The 22,062-nt window shown below is 49.3% G+C and overlaps 1 protein-coding gene across 3 annotated transcripts; it reads right to left on the bottom strand.

Moving 5' to 3' along the window:
• Nucleotides 1-1,675: 1,675 nt before the first annotated feature.
• LOC146755896 (uncharacterized) lies at nucleotides 1,676-6,911 on the bottom strand. Of its 3 annotated transcripts, XM_085525075.1 has the most exons (9): nucleotides 6,188-6,911; nucleotides 4,803-4,983; nucleotides 4,502-4,621; nucleotides 3,852-3,975; nucleotides 3,438-3,524; nucleotides 3,247-3,351; nucleotides 2,796-2,935; nucleotides 2,551-2,618; nucleotides 1,676-2,072 (listed from the first exon to the last, which is right to left on the bottom strand). In XM_085525075.1, the coding sequence occupies exons 2-9, from the start codon at nucleotides 4,854-4,856 to the stop codon at nucleotides 1,979-1,981; spliced, it is 792 nt and encodes a 263-aa protein (XP_085381201.1). In that variant the 5' UTR covers nucleotides 4,857-4,983; nucleotides 6,188-6,911; the 3' UTR covers nucleotides 1,676-1,978. The 3 variants fall into 3 exon arrangements, with proteins under 3 accessions (XP_085381201.1, XP_085381200.1, XP_085381199.1); XM_085525074.1 differs by lacking the exon at nucleotides 6,188-6,911 and having other exon boundaries at nucleotides 4,803-5,535; XM_085525073.1 differs by lacking the exons at nucleotides 4,803-4,983; nucleotides 6,188-6,911 and having other exon boundaries at nucleotides 4,502-4,683.
• Nucleotides 6,912-22,062: the final 15,151 nt, after the last annotated feature.

Genomic DNA, 22,062 nt, shown 5'->3' with positions numbered 1-22,062 from the left:
AGTCTTCAGATTTGTGTTTGAACGTTGAGGGATAAAAAACATAGCTTGACTTTTTCTTCATTTTCTCTGTCTGTTTCAGAAGAGCACAGGTTTTGGGTTTTTTTTTAATATATACAATGTTAGGGTATATATATGATGTTAAGTGTGATAAAGAAAATGGAGACATTTGAGTTAGCACACTACTCAAGAGTTCAGTCCCCAGCCACTGTTAGAATGATAAGGGCAAGAACATCCTGGAAAAGGAATTTCTCCTAAGTTGAGTCATTACATTTGAGCTACAGAGACCTTTCCTAGGTGAAAACTTGTTGTTCAGAGCTAAGTTGCTGTATTTAACCAAAGTATTTATCAGTGTTCGTGTTTCATTGAACCTCTTTTCCATTTTGTAATGAGAGGAGTTTGATATCGGGATGGGAAGGTCATGGTTTGATTTGGATGTTGAACTCTGAATCAGAAGATCTGGGCTCTCTTCAGGTTGTCAGTCTTATTGTCTGACTTCTTAACAACATTCCTTTCTTTCTATTATTTTTTAATTATTTTTTAAGGCATTTTGAGGTGATAGGTGTAGTGTTCATGTGCAGTAATGCTGACGTGAGTAAGTAGGGTGATAATGTACGAGTTTTTTACATTCTTTCTAAATATCTGCTTTCTCTTGTTCCATCCTTCTTAAAGAGCAATCCATTAATCTAGTAAAGGAGCTGTGTGATGAGGATGTGACTGAGCCTGAAGAAGCCAAATTTGAATGCGAGATATCCATTCCTTCTGTGAAACCTCCCAAGTGGTATCTACGTGGGGAAGTCTTACAGGCTGGCAGAAACTTGATTATGCAGCAAGAAGGACAGCCCTCCCGCCCACGTGACCGCTACTATCCAATCACCGTCTCCACCGCCCCCGCCCCTCGTGGTGCTGTGCTGTCCCGTGGTGCATTGCGCGGTGTCGGTAAGATGGCGGCTGTGAGTCTGAGGCTCGGAGACCTGGTGTGGTGAGTTCAGTGCGCTGCGCTGCAGGCAGAGCGCGGTCCGATCCGATGGAGTAGAAGGACGCTAAAGCCAAACATGGGGCAAAGCAATGGCACCCGCAGCACGGACACCCCGCAGCCCTGCCCGGCCCCGCACCTTCATAGATGATCCCGCATCCTCCCCGCTGGGTGGGCGGGGAGGAACGAAAAGGGACGGGATGGGGATGGGGATGGGATGGGGTGGGATGGGATGGGATGGGGAACAGGAGGGAATGGAAAGGAACGTAAGGGCTGTGCCAGCAATGCCGCCGCCAGAGGCCGCCCAGGCCCCGACCACCGGGGTACCACGAAGCCACGGCGGCTGCTGGGGCCGCTCCCTGCACAGCAGCTTTGCCCCCAGCTCCTGAATCCCCCGTCGTTGTGTTCCCCCATGAGCCCCTGCCCTGAGTGCTGTGCTTCAGCCTCAGTTATTGAGCCCACTGTTACTGCCTTCTCAAAGGGTTGCCCAAGGAATCAGAACAGCAGAGCTCCCATTGGGCCCAAGGCAGAGTTTTGCTGAGGGTGAAGGAAGGAGGAAGTTTCAGCCCTGGATGGACGCCGTTCTGTGCCCACAGAGGAGCTTTGTGCCCTCGATGCTGAAGCAGCACCCAGAGCTGGCGGCGGGTGCAGGACCTGAACTCAGAGCCACAAAGAAATCAGAACAGGATGCAGTCAGTGCTGATTGTCACTGCTTTGACTCAGCTTTAAGACTCTGTGCAGAGTCTCAGAAATACCCACAGAGTAACAACAAAAAGGAGCAGGGCTGGAAAGGAACAGGGCTGGTTTTAATTGTTGTTGTTTTAAACTGTCCAATCAGGCGATGGTGTTAAGCCGTCATGTCGGACAGGTCCGGAAGGAGCTCATCCACATCCTCAACGTCACATCAGTTTCTCCATCCAGTTCTTCTGTGAGCTCCATCAGAAGCTCCTCAAGGTTGTTGTCTTCAGTGATGGCTGCTTCCCCCGCCCCTGTGCAGCTCAGCTGCTACTTTTCTGCCCCTTGTGAGGAACATGATGTAGTGTTGGATTCCTCTGGCTGTGCCATGGGGTCTGCGTGGCTTCCTGGGAGCAGCTCCAGACTTGTGGGAAGGAAAAGAACAATCTACGTGACATTTCTGAGATGTGCTTTCAGCTCTGAGGTCTGTAGTTGACCCTCCCGCCCCTCACACCCACATAGGGATGGTGATTCGATTAACCTGCGGCTGCCTTTGGAGTTAAGGAAACCAGCAGGTGCCTTTTTCATCTGTTCAAGTAGAGCAGTTTGAGTCTGGCAATCAGGGGCTGGGCTTTGTAGCAGAAACACATTGTCACCCTCACTGCTTTGTCTGTAAACATGTCAAGAAATCATCCTCTGCAAAATCCTGCTTGCTGGCTGAGGTACTTTTCCCCATGAACTCAGCAGAGGTTTTGACAAAGCAGTTTCAATGATCTCAGATGACCTCTTCCTTTGTTGCATTATGCCATGACACATCTCAAACACCCCATTTTCCCCCAGTGTGAAAGAACTTCTGTCTGATGGGAAAAGGGCATTAAGGAAGAACAAGTTGTGGTCATCACCTGCTTGGAAGCTTTATGACTTCGGTGCTGAGCACGGTGTATTCGGGCGGGACTGAAGCAAGAGTCTCCTAGGAAGAAAAAAGACAGAGTATGAAGCACGAGTCAGAGTTTCTACAAGTACCTTGTGAGACATCTGCTGCCTTCAAGGGAAACAGAAGAGCTGTAGAACACTTGGAATTTCTTCCTTTTCTTCAAGGGCAATGTAAACCTTTCATATCCACTACTGCTTTTGCCACTGCTCTTACCATTGGTAGTTTTTTAGCTGGGGGCTCATCTGCGTCCTCAGCAGCAGATGGATGAATTTCTGCTGCTTTTCGTTTCTGTCTCCGCGTTGGGGGGAAGGTGTTTTTCCAATCAATGGGCCTCACAGAGACCCTGCGCCCACCTAAAGTAAAAGGAAGAGAGAGCTGGTACTGTCTTGCTGCGCCTCAAGAGAGATCAAGTTCTCTTATCAGTCCCACCACCCTTCCACAAAGTTAAATCCATTTGGCCAGTGGAATTGCATTGCCCTGTCCGGGATTCTCAGCCATGTTTTGCACACGGTCATCTCTGTGTACCAACAACGCATACAAAGGAACAAAGAAACCCAATAGCTGCACTCAGTAATAATCCAGGGCAAGGAAAAGTCTGACAGAGAGCAATGCAAAATGACAGCACTGCTTTTCTGAGGCACCGTAACGAGCTCCTCGTGCTCACCTTTAACTCTTTTCTTGCAGGGTGATTCCCCTGCTTTTCCCTTCTCCTCCTCCGACCGTTTGCGTTTTAGTCCAGCTGGGCCATGGGAGGAAACTGGGATGTCAACTGCAGAGAAGAGTCCCAGGAAAGAACAGTCAGATCTCAGTAGAAAAACAGTGCATCAAACCCAGGAGCCTGTTGAGTATCTGTACCTCTCTCTGGTGCCTTGTCAACCTCTGTCTGGTTCCCCAGACTTTTTGCAAGGCCTCTCTTTGGAGGAAGGCCACTGGTGTCAACTTCTGGAAGAAAAGAAACAAGGAATGATTGATGAGCGTCTCTTTGGGGGCAGGTTTGAGCACAGTCAACCACAAGCTTCACATTTTCAAGCACTGTTTGTTACATTTGCCTTCCGCTGCCCAAATGCTGTGCAGTCAGCACAGACCTGCAGTGCATCTTCCTCACTCCAGAAAAAGCCCAGCGCTGCTCTGACAGCCAAAGCACAGACAGATATTTCACTATCACGACTCTCCCCTGCCTCCCCAATGAATGGTGACATGCATCCTGCACCCGCTCAGAACTGACATTCAGAATTGAGCCTTTCATGCTTCATGCCATCGGACACTCACTGTGGCTCAGCAGCGCAGTCGGTCTGTTCCCACCGCGTTCCTTCAGGTGGCGAAAGGCGCAGTGTGGTTTCTGGCAGCCTCCGGGCTGGTTCTCCCAGAAGCAGGGAATCAAACTGCGCTGCTTCTGCAGAGAGAAGGAAAGGAAGGGCCATGGAAACAGGCACATCAGGTCTGCAGGGAGATGCCGCGCTCCAACAGCCATCAGAACCCATTGTGTGGAGCCTTAGCTCTGTACCCTCATTTCCTGCCCCTCCTTTCACTACTCCAAGCAGCCAGAACGAACTGCTCTGGAGAAATCCAGGACGGAGAAGGCCCGATAGGGCACAACCGAGCCCTGCTGGCAGGAGGGCAGTGCCACTCTCTCCTACCACCCAGCTCCAGCAGCTTTAGGAGGCTGAGCAATGTGAGCTTTTTGCATCTGGGGAGAAAATGCTTTTGGCTCCTAATGCAAACATCTCCCGCTGTGATATACCTAAGGCACTGAATTCTCTGCCTTCTTTACCTCCTCCCAGTCCCCTCTAGAAACAGAAACCAGTAAGATTTTCACAGCAAACATATCCAGCCTGCAGAAGTGCATTCAGCCCAACCACAGCCATGAAAAGTGGTGTTGTAGACTAAGCTGGAAAGCACATCTTTAGGCAAACACTCACATCAATCCTCATGTGACGGAACTTGCAGTTTCTATTTGAGCAGCCGCCCTCCATCCACAGTCTGCAGACTCGTTCGCTCCCCAGAGCCGCTTCACAGTGGCGGAAGGGGCAGCTGTCTCCCTGCAAGCACAAGGAAACCACAGGAAAATAAGAGCACAGCCTGAAACGTGTCCATGCCATTAGCCCAGGCTGTTAGCAGCGCTATGAGGGTAACATCACCAGCAGGTCTCCCCTGCTCCACCCCTTTCTCTTCAACATGAGGAAATGGAAGAAAACCCAGGCAGAAGAAAGTCAACCGTACCTTAGTGCAGGTGGAGTAGAAGTAGAAGTAGCAGTCGCCTCTTTGCTGAGACATGGTGAAATTCTTAGAGCCTGTCTGGGTTATCTCCAGAGGAATTCCCTGCTCTTGCAAAGAGACGGTTGTGCTCGAACTGCTTGGATCCCCAAAGAGTCCTCTCGGACCGGAACCCTACAGGAAGTGCCTACAAGGGAAGAATCATGAGGAATAAGCATTTTCCCAGCTTTCTTTTGATGCAGTTTGGGCTCTCGAGGAGGGCAATGCCTTGGAAGCAGCTGGTTGCAAGAACTGTGCCAGCTCTGGAACCAATGTGTGTCTAAGTGCCATGACTTCCCCAGCAAGTGCTGTTCTCCATCCCACCAGCAGTTATATACCTTGCAGCATACATTTTGTGTTCCTGCCATGAGAAGGACTCCATCATCTACCCTTGCTGCAGCTGCAGTGGATGCAGTGCTACCACTCACACGTTTGAGAAACCTCCAGTTCTGGCTTACACGGGCACAGCTGCAGTTCTCCTCCCTTCCAGCTAACACACCAGTGCAATGGCTGGGCAACACCGTCAGTGAGAGCAGGTAGCACCAGCAGCCACCACCACCGTCACTGCCAGCCGGGACGAGGGCTGACACAGCGTGTCCACACTCTGCGCAGCACTCACGGCTCTGGCACTCACTGGTGGCAGCCGCGGCCCCAGGCAGCGCTTGTGAGCTCACTGTGCTTGTGATGTCACTGCACAGCCCATGGCCCAGCTCAGCACCTGGATCTCACCAGGACTTCAGGGGGTTCTGTTAAAAATGTCCTAGATCCGGGCGTCAATAAAGCACAAGTTGCACTCCATGAAGTCTGTGCTCTCCTTCCCTTCTAATGTCTAAAACAAAGGCTGGGGACCAGCAGCAATTCTGCAGGGCTGTAGCAGCGATGCTCAGTCACGGCTTGAAGCAGAGATTGAGCACCTGGTGGGATGGCAGGGCCAACCCAGGGCAGCTCAGGCACATGCAAACCCCTCCCAGACATCACTGAAGGGTTGGCAGTGCAGGTGAGGGTGTCTGACTGGAGATCACTGCCTGCCTGAGCCCTTCCAATGGTCAGCAGTTTTTTCCTTCCTTTCTGTGCCCACAGCTGCTGCACTTGGGCTTATCCTCACCTGCTGCAGCCCAGGACTTTGATACCCCATTATCACTGCTGTGCTTTCCATTGCACTGCAGCATCACACAGGGCAGTAATGGCAGTTCATCATCCTCACCAAAACGTGTGACAGAATCTCACAAGGAATCAATTTCCCCTGCAAACAGCCACTCGGAAGGGCCTCCATTGAGCTGGGAGCTCCTCCCCAGCCCAGCTGTTCTGCTCAGACTCCTTCCAGCAGCCGCCCAGCACCAAACCCAGCTCACCTTATTGGCCTGGTCAGTCCGGGCTGTGCCCAGCTCACACACACGCCGCAGCGGTGCCTGCAGTGGGCTCGCAAAGGATGATCTCCAACAAGGAACGCTCACAGCTCAGTGTCTGTGTGCAGCATGCTCACCAGAGCACCAGCTCTGCTCGACAGCTGGGGGCCAAACCCTCCCAACCCAGCAATGACTGTGACCTCACACAGACCCACATCACTGCTGCTCTTTCATCATAAACACAGGCAGCCAGCACCTCCTAGATCCAATTGTAAGAGACCAACACAAGGGTCACCCAGTGGGGTTATCTGAAGTAAAGTAACAGAGAACTGAGGTGACTCTTGTCACAACACTGGGAATGGGGACCAAACCTTCAGGCCAGGTTTCTTGCAGTTAAGATTCCTCAGAGGGAGGTTTGCAGTCCCAGAGAAGCCCATGAGCTCCTCTGCACGATGCTCGGAGCAGAGCTGCCTCGTGATTCATCAGTGCTCCATTCCATAACTAAGTACATCTCAGATGAAATAATAATATTTCATGGTCACTTCTTCCTTTCTGTGAGACAAGCCTTAAATGTGTCTTTTTAAAGTCGTCGTGCACCGAATCTACAGCATGCTAGCAATATAGGTAGGTATAATGACATCACATAGAATGGAGTGTTTGCAGGGCTTAAGGCCGTGAATCACGGGTGAGATGTGATATTCCCACTGCAATGATGCTTTTAGGGCAGGTTTAAGTGCCTTCCACTTTGTGTAACGTGGAGTCTGTAGGATGACAATAATGATTGTGGAATCACACTCATCTTTGAGCTCTAACTCACATCCACGTCAGGAGCCTTCCCAAAGATCAGGCCCTGGTTTGCCTGCCCTGCTGGGCCCAGCTCAGTGCAGGACAGGAGATGGATTTCTGCTGTCCCTGTGCTCAGACTCCACAGCCCAAGATAAGCTGCAGCTGAGATCTCACAGAGCACTCTGAGGTTTCTCTGCAGCTGTTTTCTGCTGCTGTTACACAGCACAGAATAGCTGGGATCCCCCAGGCACTGCCCTTGCACCAATAACTCCATTGTGCTCAGGATGTGCCAATGTGCTGAAGTCAAACTGTGCCATGTGGGTTTCACACAGATCGAACGCAGGCTGCAGATCTGCTGGCAGCCCTCAGGAGCTCCCCTGCCCTAATCCCACTCTTGCACTCCTTCCCTTCGTGCTCTTGTGGCCTTTAATAACACCGTGACACCTGACAGCCTCCTCCTGTCTGTAAGCTGTCATTTTATGCAGCCGTTTCTCTTCCGTTTACCCCCCAAACTGAAGATGTTTCCCTGCAGTGAATAAGCGATGAGGTTCTTTTCACCTCTCCTTGGACAACTTCCTTTATTGTTTTTTCGGAGCATTAGGGACTCTGAGACCCTGGAGTGTGTCCAGAGAGGAGCAATGGAGCTGAGAAGGGCCTGGAGCTCAGTGGGGTCCTATGGGGGTGACCAAGGGGACGGCAGGCAGCCAGTTTTCCCTGTTTTTCTCTCTGGATCCATCCCCACCTCAATGGGGCCATCAAACCCTTTTGCTGCAGAACCCGCAGGCACTTCACCTTGAAGGATCATTACCTACATTGAAACTACTGTTACATGCAGGCGCACAGGAGTGCCCTGGTTTTCACAGGCTCTGGGCAGAGACGTTCAGGTCTGGAGGCGTTTGGGGCATCACTAATTGAGCTGCAAAATGAGCTTATAGCTCCTGACTCCTCCCATCCAGAAATATCGCTCCTATATCGGCCCGCGCTGCCGGAGCTCACGGGACTCGGCTCCCCGCCGCCGGGATCAGGTGGTGCGTGCGGGGCCGGGGGTCGGGCTGTGTTGTGCTGTTGTGTTGTGTTGTTGTGTTGTGTTATGTTGTGTGTTCCCGGTGTTCCCCTGCCGCTCTCCAGCTCGGCTCGTTCCGGCCCCGCATCGTTCTGTGACTCCCCCCCCCCCGCCCGTTGGCGGCTCCATACATGCACACGGCGGCAGCGCGGCCCGCGCGGCACACACGGGGATGCCGCAGCTCCGCCCCGCCCCGCCCGGCTGCAGCTTCGTCCGCTCAGCGCCGCGTCTCGGTGTCAGGGCGGCGCCGCGCGGCTCATTGGGTCCCGTTGGCGGGCGGAGCGCGGTGGGTCTTGGCAGCGGCGGATTGGAACGGAGCGGATCGGAACGGAACGGAGCGGATCGACGCGGGGCGCAGCGCATCGCTGTGGGGCTGGCACGATGCTGGAGATCCAGCTGGATGATGGCGGCGTGGGGGGGTACCCGGGCAACGACTATTGCTCGGGGTCGGTGATGTCGGAGCGGGTGTCGGGCCTGGCCAACAGCATCTACTGCGAGTTCGAGCGGCTCATCCACTGCTACAACGAGGAGGTGGTGAAGGAGCTGATGCCGCTGGTGGTGACGGTGCTGGAGAACCTGGACTCGGTGCTGACCGATAACCAGGAGCACGAGGTGGAGCTGGAGCTGCTGCAGGAGGACAGTGAGCAGCTGCTCACACAGTACGAGTGGGAGAAGGTGCTGCGCAAACAGGCCGAGGTGGTGAGTGAGAGCGGCCCAGCGCCAACGGGGCCCGGCATCCATCTTGTGTGCGGCGCCAAGGGCCGGGGATGTGATGCGATGTGATGCGATGATATGATGCGATGCGATGTGATGATGTGATACGATGTGATGTGATGTGCTGCGGCGGTACCCGCATCGCAGGCCGCGCTCCCGGAGGGGTGCTGCGGAGGGGAAGGGGAATGGCTGGGAATAGCTGGGAATGGCTGGGAATAGCTGGGAATGGCTCCGCGTTGCTGCGCTGCCCCGAGCTCTAACACCGGCTGCACGGGGATGACTGGAGGATTCCTGCCGGTTTCGGGTTTAAACGCGGCCCTCAGATAGTTGATGTCTTCCCTGTACTTCCCCTGCCCTGGAGATGATTCCCTGTCTGATCTCAGCGGCCTTTCCCCGGGCGCTGCGGGTCCCGGATCCCCGGGGCTGCGGCAGGTGCTGGGAGCGGGCGGCATCGGGGCACAGCGCCTCATGCGGGGACAAAGGAGCCGAGCTGAGCGCGCTGCTCCGCACTGAGCGCTCGAGTCTGCCGACACCACCGGCATCTTTCTGGCCATAGGCGCAGCCGGGCGTCTCCAGCCTCCAGCAGGGCCGGTCTGCGACGTGCCGGACACATTGGTACCGCTAGAAGTGTAATGCTGCCGTGTCATCAGCATGTCTTTGCAAAGCTGCTGGGAAAGGAATGTATGCGTCTGTATTGGCTGTGTTTTAACACTGGGAGAGTAGAGGGTTTTTTCCGTCCCAGGAGTCTTGCTCAGAGTCGGGTTTTGATTTGCTTAGATGTGGTAAATGAAATTCCTTCATGACTCCAGGGTAAAGCGTCGTGCAGTATTTCAATGGAGGTGCTCTGGGTGCTGGATGGTGAGGACGTGAGCCCAGGACATTTATCGCCCTGTACTAATGCTGGTCAATTTGGGTTGTAGCCTTAAGTTTTAAGTATGTGTTAATAAAACTTACAGCTGATCTTTTCAAATTCATATGAAGGCAGGGAGGGATTGAAAAGCAATTCCAAGTGTGGGACTTCATTCCACAAGCCGGTATTTTGTAGCTTCTGAGAATTAAATACTTGGAAATGTGCTGCTGCTGGGGAGGAGTGGGGCTCGGGGCGTGGGGTGGAACAGCCCCATGGATGGATCCTGCATCTTTGGACTCGTATCTTTCTGCTCTCAGTTTACCAGGTACAGGGGGTGCTGCTTCCTGCTGTGCCTGCTCCTGGAAGCAGATGTGGTGACAACATTTACGTCCTGCAGGGACGCTCGGACCCACAGCACGGTGCTGTTGGCAGATGTAAAAGCACTCTGTCATCCTCAGGTGCATCTGAGCTGAATGGGCAAAAAAGTATCTGCATAGGGCCTTGTTAGCAGAAAGGAATAGATAATGTGCTTCTATGAGAACAAATGGGTTTTGCCCATTGTGTAGCCTCTGCTATCAGCTCACGTGTGTGAGATACAGCTGTCATTCCCTTTGTGTGTGACCAAAGCACACCATTACCTGCAGCAGTTTCCTGTGTGCCTCTTCCTGTGCAGTGGATTACGTGTTATGGAAGTGAAAATCTCTTATGCTACAGAGAATTCTGCTGTTCATCAGCTCATTGTAAGCAGAGAAATGCACCCCCCACCAGAGCACGCCTTGCACTTCTGTAGCAGGGGAAGCCCATCTCCATCCCTGAGCAGCACTCGGCGCTGTGTGCTTTGCCTGTCCTGGGTCTGCAGCTTCCAGCCCCACCTTCAGTGGGGGTTCCACCTCCAGGAGCGATGTTCAATCCCTTGCTGTTGAGTTCTTTGCGTGTATCAATGATCATTTCAACAGCTGCAGCAATGCTGGGGAGCTGGGAGTCGGTGATCACAAAGTAATTTGTTCCTGTATTGCAATATCATGTCATGGGCGTCTGATTACATCGTTAGTTTATTGATGTTAAGTGAACTGAAACCAGCAGTGGATGTTATTCTCTGGCATAAAAGTTGTGTCGTATCCTCCTGTTCCCGCTACTGCAGAACCACCAGATCTTGTTTTACATAAGCGTGCACCCAGCCATGTCCTGCTCCATTGGGGCAGCTTGCACAGCCTTCATTTCCCTTCCTCTGAAGCAGAGGTTTCTGTCTCCATGTTCTACCACTCATTTCCCCAGGATGGTTGCATTCAGTATCTTTCAAAATACTCTCAGCCAAAAGCGAAGCTTTTCTGGACACTTTGACTGCAGAGTGACTCAATATTTTCCACTTGCTCTAAAATAGGGCAGCAGAAGCACCCGGACAAGAGCACTGAAGTCAGAAGTCCCTTGAAATGAAGCAGTGCAGTCAGTCTGTGATTGCAGGGCTCAGAATGTCACATTTCTTTTCCTTGACCTCCAAACCACTGAAGCTGTGGAACAGCGTCAGCTTTTCAGTATTGCCATGTTCTTCCACCTGCTTTGCATTGTGTGAGCGCAGGGTAATGGCTGCACCTCTCCTAGAGCCCATTTAGGGGCTGACTGCTGCTGGCAAGGGTCTCTTTCTGGAGATCCCCCCTTGGTGCAGCTTTCCCATGTGAATCCGAGATCTTCTGCTCCAGGTGAGCGATCTTCTTCCCTTCCTTTATAGCACCTCAGTTGTGCCGCTCCTGTCATTGCACAGAGCTGGGGCTGCCCTGTCCCAGTGCAGAGTACAGCACTTCCCTTGTTAATCCTCATGTGGAGCCTAATGCACATCCCACTAACTCGTCAAGCTCTCACTGCAAGGCCTCCCTACACTCCAGGGAGCCAGCAGCTCCCACTATTTAGTGACATCTGCAGCTTATGCATAGGACCTTGCATAGGAATTTTCTTCCTGCTCTGTAGCGGGTGTTAGGATGGCACCCACTTGTAGGAGCACAGAACTGGGAGGGACCTGCTGACTCAGCAGCCCATTCCTCAGCACTGCAGGCAGTTGCATTACAGAAGCTGCTTCATAAATGTATCAGGCTTTGTCTTAAAGCCATTACTTAAACCTCTTGCGTCTGCTCTTCTAAAAGTGACCTCCTCCTGAATTCCACTTTCTTTTTTTTTTTAACTTGCAGCCTGTTTTTACTGGTTTGTTCTTGTGCCAGCATTGACTTTTACTCCAAGTAACTTCTGCCTCCATGAGATATCTGTGCCTTTGAAGTATTAATAGAAACCAGTCCTGCCTTTGGTCTCCATTGTGTTGGTGGCTCGAGCCGAGCTCTGCTCGCTGCCTGCTGGAGGAGGGTCAGGTTGGAGTGCCCCATGGAGGGATCTGTGTGCAGCTGGTTTGGGTGACACTTGGCTGTGCCTGGTTTGATCCCTGGGCGTGTGGGGCTGCAATAGCAGGTGGCTTTCCTGGAAGGCTTCAGCATGAATTGGAATGTTGCACTGTTCAAAATGACAATGGTAGGATTTATCTGGTGTGATCACCCTGCGTGTTCACCTGTGTGACATCCTGTTGGCTGGAGATGGCAGCACGTCTGTCTGTCTCCTCACACTGTGTTGCAGCTGACCTGGGGCTCATCTTTGCTTTGTGCTCAGCTCCCTTCTCTCAAGTCTTCTCATTGCAGTCACGATGTTTGCATGCCCTTGCCCAGTCCCAGCTCCTCTCTGACCATCAGCATCGCTTCGTTCCTCCTGTGTGATGTTTTGATTCTCTTCATGAGTGGCATCTCCCAGTCCGGTCTCATCTGCTGCACTCGAGTAGCACCTCCTGCCCTGTCAGCCCCACTTACCACAAGGCTGCCTTGAAGAGCTCTGTTAGCTGCCCGTGCTCCCTTTGTGCTCCTCTACAGTGATCCATGGTGTGCGGGGGCAGATCTGTGTCAGGGCTGGGAAGAGCCCATCTGCCTGCCCTGGCTCTGCCATAGCACCAGGCCTGCTTCATGGAGAGCATTTAAAGGGCAGAGCATCTCATTCTTCAAAAAAAGGCTCAGATCCCTTGGAATAGGAATCCAGGAGATGGTTTTATTGATATATGCCAAAATAACAGCATTTGATTTCACAGAAGCATTTGAAGACCAATCTACAACTATAAAGTAGCTAACACATAAAAGATGTGCTTGTGAATCCTTGAAATTAGCAAGAGAAGCAAAAGCCCTTAAGGGCTGCAGTTGTCAAGGGGATGTTATTTCACTGAGGCTGTGTGCTCCTGTGCAGGTGGAGGTGTTCCTTCAGAGGAGTGTTTCTCTTTGGGGAGGATAGCAAAGATTTGAGCGTGGGGTGTAGCTCAAAGCATCTGCCCACCAGGCAGTACTGCGTCCTGCCACCAGTGGGTTCTGCCCTATTTCTTTGTCTTGGCCTCCTAAGACAGAATACTGTCAACGTAACTTCCCGAATTGCCAGTTAATTACTGCCCCAAATTGTGAGTTGGAGGCTGCACAGCCTGCATTGGCTCCCTGGCTGACAGCCTTCCTGCAGGTGGGGAGTGGAATGCGGTGTGAGTCCTTCCTGCCCTGCAGACAGCCCCCTCCTCACAGGCAGCTCTGCGTCCAGCTGTGCGTCCAGCTGTGCATCCAGCTGTGCGTCCAGCTGTGCATCCAGCTGTGCATCCTCCCTGTTCTCCCGGGCAGTGCATCCCAGCGCTGCTCTCTGCCCAGCCGCAGGGTAAGGTGACGGCTGAGCTGCTGCTGTTCCCGTCAGCATGTAATACGTGCTGCCAGCCAGCCCAGATTAAGACCTTATAATAAGATTTCTGCATATATGCACATCTAGCTCACTGCCTGATTTATTGTTAATATGATATGATGGTTTCTGACCGCATGCTACTATTTTTAGTCATTTTCTTCCTCTGAAAGCCAGTAATGCAGGAAGCTCAGCCATCTCCAGTGTACCGCTGCTTTGCAGAGGAATACTCGTTCTTTCACTTAAGGTGATTTTGTGCTCGTTGTTTTCCATTTAACGATGAGCGTGTGAACCATGGTGCTGGTTGTAACCTTATCCTGAGATGTTAGAGACCAGCGATCCTGCTTGAAATCCAGGGAGAGGCTCCAGCAAGACTAATTTGTATGTGTACAGCAGCGTCATGTTCCATCATTACTAACTGTTTAAAATATATCTGGCTCCTATAACTGCTGGAAAATTATCCTTTGAAAGCAAGTATGAAGTGATTGGAAAAAATAGTAATGCTGTGCTCGGCTTTGCTCTCCCAGGACAAGTGGGAGTGGGCTCTTTGTTCTTCCAGTTCACCCATTGATTTCATTGTAGTGGGGTAGAAAAGAAAGGAAGATTTTCCCTTCAACATCATTTGAATTACCTGTTCCTGAGGCCTCACTTCTTGAGCCTGTCCAGGCTCCATGGCATCCCTTCCTTCTGTTCTGGTGCAGTTTGTAAACATATGTGTGGAAAATAGATAGCTGTGTGTTACTGTCAGTTAACATCTGCAATGTTGAAGTCACCCATAAGGACCAGGGCAGCTGGATTTCAGGTCTCTCTCAGTTCCTTAGAGAACAGTGCCTCCATGTCCCCATGCTTGCTGGGTGGCCACTCCCACGGCACCCACTTTATTTGCTTGTCTTGACTTTCTGATGCAGGGGGAGACACTGGCTGGGAGATTCTGATGGAGGAACAGCCAAGAAGCGTTTTGGAGCCAGACAGAGTGAGGAGCCGTTGGGTCCCTGTGCCCAGAGCTGGTGTTCGATCTCCGTAGGAGATGGAGCAGGATATTGCTGCAGTGCACTCACCTGAGATGCTCTTCTTCCCTGAGAACACTTAGAGTGGCATTAATTTTTAATGCTGCTGTCTCTGTTTCTTCTCCACGTGGTCGGCTCATTGCTAGTTTGCAGTTTGTTTGAGTACTTTGAGGCTGCAAGACAGACAGGACTAAGAAGAGCCTTAGTGTGGAATGTTTAATCTTCCAATCGGTTTCACTAAACTAAACCAAAGCAACGGTAGCAAATCCAGGAATCCTATTAAAGTTGACCTACATAGTGGGAATAAAATTGGTCTCCTGCTTTCTTTTGCTTCCTGTTTTACTGTTGAGAGTTCTGTGAATGTTTTCCTTAGAGTCAGTTAAAGTTTATTGCTACTCCAAGCACAATTCCTGCCTGGCTGGGTGGCACACTCCTGGGTGGGGAGCTGGGAAGAGATGGGCACCTTGTGCCAGGAGAGCTGCACAAGAGTGAAAGCCAAGCAAGTGAGAAGGGAGAGGGATTTAGCGCTGGGCTGTAATTGGAAGTTTGTCAACAGAGCATTAGCATGGAGTGCTTCCAGCAAACCCTGAGAGGGGGCAAAGGGAAATACTGCTTTTCTTAGCATAGCTTCAACCAGTCCAAACCAAGTGAAATGGCTTCTTTAGGCCTGTTGCTCAGTGTGGCTGTCTTGGTTAGAACTTTTTCTTTTTTACTGATGCCCAGAGAAGACTGGCCGGGATTTTCTTGCTGTGAGGTCTCATCACTCACTGCTTCCATTCTGCACCAATTGAGGCATAACTCAACTTACAGAACTGAAAAAGTAAGACTCAAGTTTTTCTTAGCAACTCTGGAGCTGAATGTGCCATCCTTATAGAATCACCTGTCAAAGTTGCTCTGGTTTTTACCATGTAACTCTCTACCCCTTCTCTGATGTGTGCCTGAAAAAACCTCTGGTCTGAGATCTGGGAAGTGGATTGCAAAGGAGACTGTGAGGTGTGACGGTTGTGGGTTGGTTTTCCACAAGGCTTGTATGTTTCCTGCAAAATTTAGATGCAACATCATTAATAGTGGGAACTTTCTGATGTCTGAAGGAGATTTCTGACGTAGGCACTTCTAAATGCGTGACCGTAGACACAGAATTTGGCTTTTCTGACATAAAACTAACAGGAATCCAAATTCAGCCTAGCATGATAAAGGTGTTGTTGAAGATGATGGAACTGTGTTGGTTTACATAACTTGCATTGGTCAGCAGATTATATCTTAATGATACACAAAGTACATCTTTTACTTTATTTTAGAAGATAAGTATTTCTAGCTTGAGTAAATGCTGTTTTAACTTAAAGCACATAGAAATTCTTATCTCTTGCTTTTTTTGTGTGTGTACATATATATATGTATATATACGCACACATAGTATAGGAGGAGAGAAGAGGAAAAGTCAAATACGTTTAGGTCTGTTCCTCATCCTTGCTTCCTTCTCTGGTTTTTCCCTGTACAGAAGTTCATAGAGTTTGAAGATGCACTGGAACAGCAGAAGAAAGAGCTACAAATCCAAGTGGAACACCTTGAATTTCAGACTCGACAGTTGGAGCTGAAGACCAAAAACTATGCAGATCAGAGTAAGCAAAGCTGTGCACCAGATACGATTATGTAGTTTGCTTTCCATGAGCATATACTTGCAGATATTCTTCATGTGCTGTTTTTTCTTGTTTGTTTTAATGTAGTTTGTGGAAAGCCTGAAATCTGTGGCTGTCCCTTTCTTTGGTATAAAAATCAGAGCAATCTACAGGGTGCGACATATCCACACTAGTGTAGTGCAGGTTTCATTGCTTCTCTTGCATGGAGCATGTCTAGATCTGTATGTTAGCTGATGGATGGAATCTTTTCTTGGCAGTTTCACGGCTGGAGGAGCGTGAATCAGAAATGAAGAAAGAGTATAATGCTTTACATCAGCATCACACAGAGGTAAGCTGTTGCCTGATTCCTTCCAAATAAACAAACTCTTAGCTTACCCATAAAACCACATCAGAGAATTGGGTTTTTCATCCTGACAGTGACTAGAGCTTCAGAAACTTGAGAGCATCAACATTATCTGAAGGGAGGGTGCAAGGAGGATGAAGCCATGCTCTTTTCAGTGGTGCCCAGTGCCAGAACAAGAATCAGAGGGTGCAAACCGGAACACGGGAGGTTCTGTCTGAACATCAGATAGCACTTTTTAAAAGAAATTTTAAGGAATTGGAAGTAAATGCTGGAAAACAATATTCAAAAAACAGAAATCACAGAATATCCCAAGTTGGAAGGGACCCATAATGATCATGGAGTCCAATGGAGTCTTTTGTTTTATTCTGTTTGCCTCACGTATTTTTTCCTCTTCTCAGATGATCCAGACCTATGTGGAACACATCGAACGATCCAAGATGCAGCAGGTTGTGGGAAATAATCAAACTGAGGGCAGTGTACCTGGGAGAAGGTAGGGCCATAACCTCTCCATATGTTTGCCATCCAGGAACTTATCAAATGAGTGCATATTTGCAAGAGAAAGAAACCAAAGGATCTTTCCCTGTGGGCATGGATTGTACCTGAAGCTTTTTGTAATGGGTTGAGGGTGAGTTGTGGATAAGTTCTCTAAGGTTTGACAGAGAGGAGATTTTTGTGTTCTGTTACAAAGCTTAGACTTCATTGTGCTGCTGCAGATGGACGTCTTCTGGAAAGCAACGTTTGTGTTCTCAGGTATCATGTAAAAGACTGATCCATAAAATGGATGGGGATGGAAGAGAGTGTTCATTTGTGTGTGTCTGTGTGCATGTGTGATAGACAGCGAAACTGGAGTAGTTAAACGCATTAGCCTTTATGTAACTTCTTCCCCAGTTTCTTAAGGGAAGATTTATCTGAGTCAGTCACTCAATAGATCTACTTATGCCCATGAAAGTGCTTTGTTTTTTTCCCCTCTGTTTTCATAGCACCAAAGTGATCAGAGCCAGCCTCTGTTTAAAGGAATGGCAGTAGCAGGAAATGAAGTGCAGTATTTAAAACCACTCTATTAAAACCACATATAAAAAGATAATTTCAAATGAAGAAAAGAAGAAATATTCTTCCTATTTTCTAAACATAAGGTTATTTTAGTACCTTCTGTTTAGATCCGTAACATTTAAATACTAGTGTGTCCATTAGGTTTGGGATAAAGAAAGTGGAAGGAAGTGTCAGGTCTTGAAATAAACAATATAAGCTCTCTGGAAGCTGTGGCTTCCTTTTGCTGGGTTGGAGTGCCTGGGAAGGAATTCAGATCATCAAGGTTTTGGTTGTGTATTGTAAAACAGCAGAGGAGAGAGCAAGAGAGACACAAACTGCTCCCCGATTCCTTGCAGACGTGATGTTCCTTCCCCAGCCAGTGCTTGGCCTCCTGCCTGAGCATCGTGCTGTGAGGGGAAGGTTTGGGGGTCAGCCTCTGGTTCTGTGCTGGTGCCTTACTGGTGTGCACACAGGGCTGCTGGGGGGAACGGGAGTTTTGTTCACAGCTGTTGGTAACGTAACATTGTGTTAGAAGGAAGGGAGGATGCTGAAGGAAAATGGGCTCTGTAACTGCAGAACATCCATGTTTGAGACTTCTGCTGGGCTGTGTGCCTCTGCTGTCAGATGTCTCTGTACAAGCTCTTAGGCACACCCATGGTGAAGGAGAAACAGGGTGGATTAGGTCTTTGTTCAGTCCAACTCACCTCTCCCACCTACCTGAAAGGTATGAATGTTTGTAGGAAGAACAGCTGTGCTGATGTGTGCGTTTCTGTCTTGTTGCCATCTCCATGTCTCAGCTGGGAACAGGGGGAGCTGGGAATTGCTGAGCTGGCAGGGTGCAGCATTGCAGGAAGCCAAGTGTCAGTGTGTGGTCCTGTTTCTTTTATTCTGCAGAGAGCAGCTCAGCTCTCCTGCCATGGAGAATATCCAGCAGTGTTTCAGGGGCAGCAATATAGCAGTTTGAAGCAGTTATACCCTAAACTCCAGAGGCAGAGAGACTTATCTAGGCTTTCTCCTGCACAAACTCTGAAGGACAGCACAAATCTGTAGCGGATCTAAAAGGAACTGGAATAGGAACATTCTGATCTGGCTGAGTTCTTTCCACATAGTAAGTTCTCAGTGCTGTGTTTTCTGCAGAGCAGTAAATTAATGTCATGTCAGAGAGTGGTTTAGAAAAATAAAACTGATTACAGAATACAGTGTAACCCTTTCCCATCTGAAGGTAATGCTTTTCTAGCAGACCAGTGGAAAAATATAGAAATCTATACAAGGAAAGAAGAGCAGAAGCTGGATGGTGGCCTCTGTAGGTGAATGGAGGCAGGCATGTGTCATGGTTTAATAATTTTGTAATTTTTGCTATCAGTATTCCACATCATAACATCATATAAAGCATGAATAATTTTACTGAATCTGCAACTTACAGAAGAAGACTACATCTCCCAGGGAACAACACGATAGGTCACGGGACCTGGACTCTATATTAACTCTGTCGCAGAACAGACTGACGTCTTTCGAGTTCTGGCGTTCAAGGGAGTGTGTGGGAGCCTTCAGCCGTTCGCCTAGATTTACAGTAGGCCTCTCGGTTACGGGACTCATTTTCTCTCCTATTTTGCTTGATTCGTTAGCTCAGTTTTCAATGATATTGTATTATATTGTGTTATCCTGTATTTCGATATAGTATTTAGTAAATAAGTGTGCCTCCTTAGATCGTTGCCGCTGTTTTCTTTTCCTAATTAATTTTTTTTCCTTTCAGCCTAGGGCCCCTCCGGGGCCCACGGCCCCTGTCACGGACGCAGGTGGATTTTTAGTTCAAACCGTGACAGATTTTGGTGGAGAATGCGGGCATATTGAGTTGCTGTTTTTCTGTGTTTTCTTCTGTTGCTCATTTAGCTTTTAACAGAGCTACGAGTTTTTTTCCCTGTTAAGGAGCTATTCGTGTTTGCGGTTCTGCACCTGCGAACTTGACCTTGAAAGTCCAGGCGGACTGCCAATACTCCGGTATATTTTATAAACACTGGTGAGCTTTGTTTTCTTTTACTTTTTTCTGTCTATTGGAGGAAAAAAAAATGTTTTCTCTACTAAATTTGTTTTACCAGGGACTGTGTGCCATTGGTTCCTTTTTTGAGACGCTCCGAACATATTGGGTCATGTTTAAGCTGGCCACTTTTTCTTATGGAGCTATACAATTGTATAATGGATTGAAAGCATGGTTAGCAATGCTCACTTCGTATCTGTATACAGCTCCAGAGGGAGCAACTAATGCAACTAATTATACAGAAATGGTGATTTTTAAGCGTGCTCCTCTTTCTTTCTATGAATCCTTTATGCAGTTTTTGAATGATCAGTGGGCCACACTCTTAATCTCCCTGATCTTATTGTTGATTATTGTAATAATCTCACTCAGTATCTGGATTTATAACATCCGGAGGAAGTCTTCCCTAGAACCAGAGAATACTGAGTGGCAGGGAGTGTGGAGAGGCTTTGAAGAGATTCTCAAAGGACAGACATCTTCAGTGTTATGGAGCTTCACTCCTGAACACTTGAAGAATCGTGAGAGTTTGATTGCATATTTGAGGCAGGAATGTTGTGGCTCAGGCAGATCTCAGGAGGCACAAATGATTTTGGGCCTAGCTAATGCTTATCGGGCCTTAGTCAATACCATTCCTGAGAGGGAAGTTTTTGAAGCTGAGAGAGAGAGTCTCAGGGCCGAGAAGGAGAGTCTTAGAGCTGAGGCAGAAAAACTTTGGACTGAGAAGGTAGAGAGAGAAAAAGCTTTTGAAGCCGAGAGAAAAGATCTCCTGTACCAACGAGACTCAATCTGGTACGAGAAAGAGAGTCTTAGAGCTGACGCAGAAAAACTTTGGGATGAGAAGGTAGAGAGAGAAAAAGCTTTTGAGGCTGAGAGAAAAGATCTCCTGTACGAACGAGACTCAATCTGGTACGAGAAAGAGAATCTTAGAGCTGACGCAGAAAAACTTTGGGATGAGAAAAGCTCCCTGCAATCCCAACTCAACACTCTCCAGTCCGAGCACAGCGCCCTCCGGTCCGAGAACGACACTCTCCAGTCCGAGCACAGCACCCTCCGGTCCGAGCATGACACTCTCTAGTCCGAGCATAGCACCCTCCGGTCCGAGCATGACACTCGCCAATCCAACTGCGACACCCTCCAGTCCGAGCACAACACTCTTCAGTCTGTGCATAATGCCCTCCGGTCCGAGCATAACGCTCTTCAGACTGAGCACAATACCCTCCGGACCGAGCACAACACTCTTCAGTCTGAGCATAATGCCCTCCAGTCCGAGCATAACGCTCTTCAGACTGAGCACAATGCCCTCCAGACCGAGCTCAACACTCTCCAGACTGAGCACACTGCCCTCCAGGCCAAGCATAACGTCCTCCGGTTCGGGTACAACACTCTCCAGTCCAACTACAACAGCCTCCAGACTGAGCTTGGTGCCGTCCAGTTTGAGCGGAACGCTCTCCGAGACCAGCTATGTGCCCTCCAGGGTGAGTTGAATGTATTTAACCAACTACCAGGGGCACATGTAGTCCAAATTGGCCAGCCACTGGGGGCACATGTAGTTCAATTTGACCAGCCACCGGGGGCACATGTAGTCCAATTGGACCAACCATCGGGGACACCAGATACAATGTTGGTTGCCCCTGTAAGAGGGCGAAAGACAAAACAAGTTTCAACTCAGTTAGAGAAAATGCAGAAGGAGTTAGAAGAGCGGAGGGAGTTAGGAGAGCAGGACTCAGGAGACTCAGGGGACTCGGGAGAGCAGGGGAAGTCAGAAGACCAGAAGAAGTTGGAGGAGCAGAGGATGTTAGAGGGGTATAAGAAGATGATAGAGGAGCAGAAGATGATAGAGGAGCAGAAGAAGTTAGAGGAGCAGAGAAAGTTAGGAGAGAGGAAAAAGAAGGAGGGTTACCTGGAGGAAATAACACAAGCATCAGGGTCAGGGTCAGAGTCAGAAGAGGAGCCAAAAGCTACTTTTTCTTTACGAGAATTTCTCAAGTCCAAACGTATAGATGGGGCAGCCTCATCAACACAGTTGCCACCATCAACACCTGGGACTCTTGATAGAGCAAAAGGTGAGCAAAGTATTACGACCATTATTGATCGATCTTTTAAACTGAGTGAAATTCGAGATCTAAGAAAGGATTACACATGTCAGCCAAAAGAAAATATGGTCACTTGGTTACTTCGCTGCTGGGACAATGGCGCCAACAGTGCGTGGCTCGATGGCAGTAAAGCTCGCCAACTGGGTAGCATTTCCAGGGACCCACGTGTGGACAGAGGTATTGGCACATGCCAAAATCGGTCCTACACCCTCTGGAAGCAGATGTTGATAGCGGTAAGAGATAGATTCCCCTTTAAACGGGACTTGGAGCCTGAGAGAAAGAAATGGACTGATATTGAGAAAGGTATCCAGTTTTTGAGAGAAAATGCTCTGGTGGAAATGCTATACAGCCGCGAGTTCAATCGTAATGATCCAGACCAATTACATGATCCTGAAGCAGTCCGCGTTCCACGACAAATGTGGCGTGACTTTACAAAAGCAGCTCCTGAAAAGCATGCCAGTGCACTTGCATTAGTATATGGCAAAGGGGACAGGAAACCCTTTGTGAATGAACTAATTGGCAGACTTCAGGAACTTGAATTATTTATAAGCGCCACAGAAGTTAATCTGTATACTTCAGCCATTGTCAAAATTGTGGA

Source organism: Coturnix japonica, chromosome 29 (genome assembly GCF_054131305.1).
Source record: "Coturnix japonica strain WE chromosome 29, WE-NBRP24, whole genome shotgun sequence".
Lineage (NCBI taxonomy): Eukaryota > Metazoa > Chordata > Aves > Galliformes > Phasianidae > Coturnix > Coturnix japonica.
This window is presented reverse-complemented; position numbering and strand designations above follow the sequence as displayed.

Bases quoted from the DNA above. Each gene is read 5' to 3' on its own strand.
- LOC146755896 (XM_085525073.1), bottom strand. From the start codon at position 4,681: ATGGCATGGACACGTTTCAGGCTGTGCTCTTATTTTCCTGTGGTTTCC. The intron at 3,976-4,501 runs GTGAGTGTTTGC...TTCTCTCTGCAG, and splicing joins TCCGTCACATGAGGATTGAT to AAGCAGCGCAGTTTGATTCC. The intron at 2,936-3,246 runs GTGAGCACGAGG...CTTTTACTTTAG, and splicing joins CTGCAAGAAAAGAGTTAAAG to GTGGGCGCAGGGTCTCTGTG.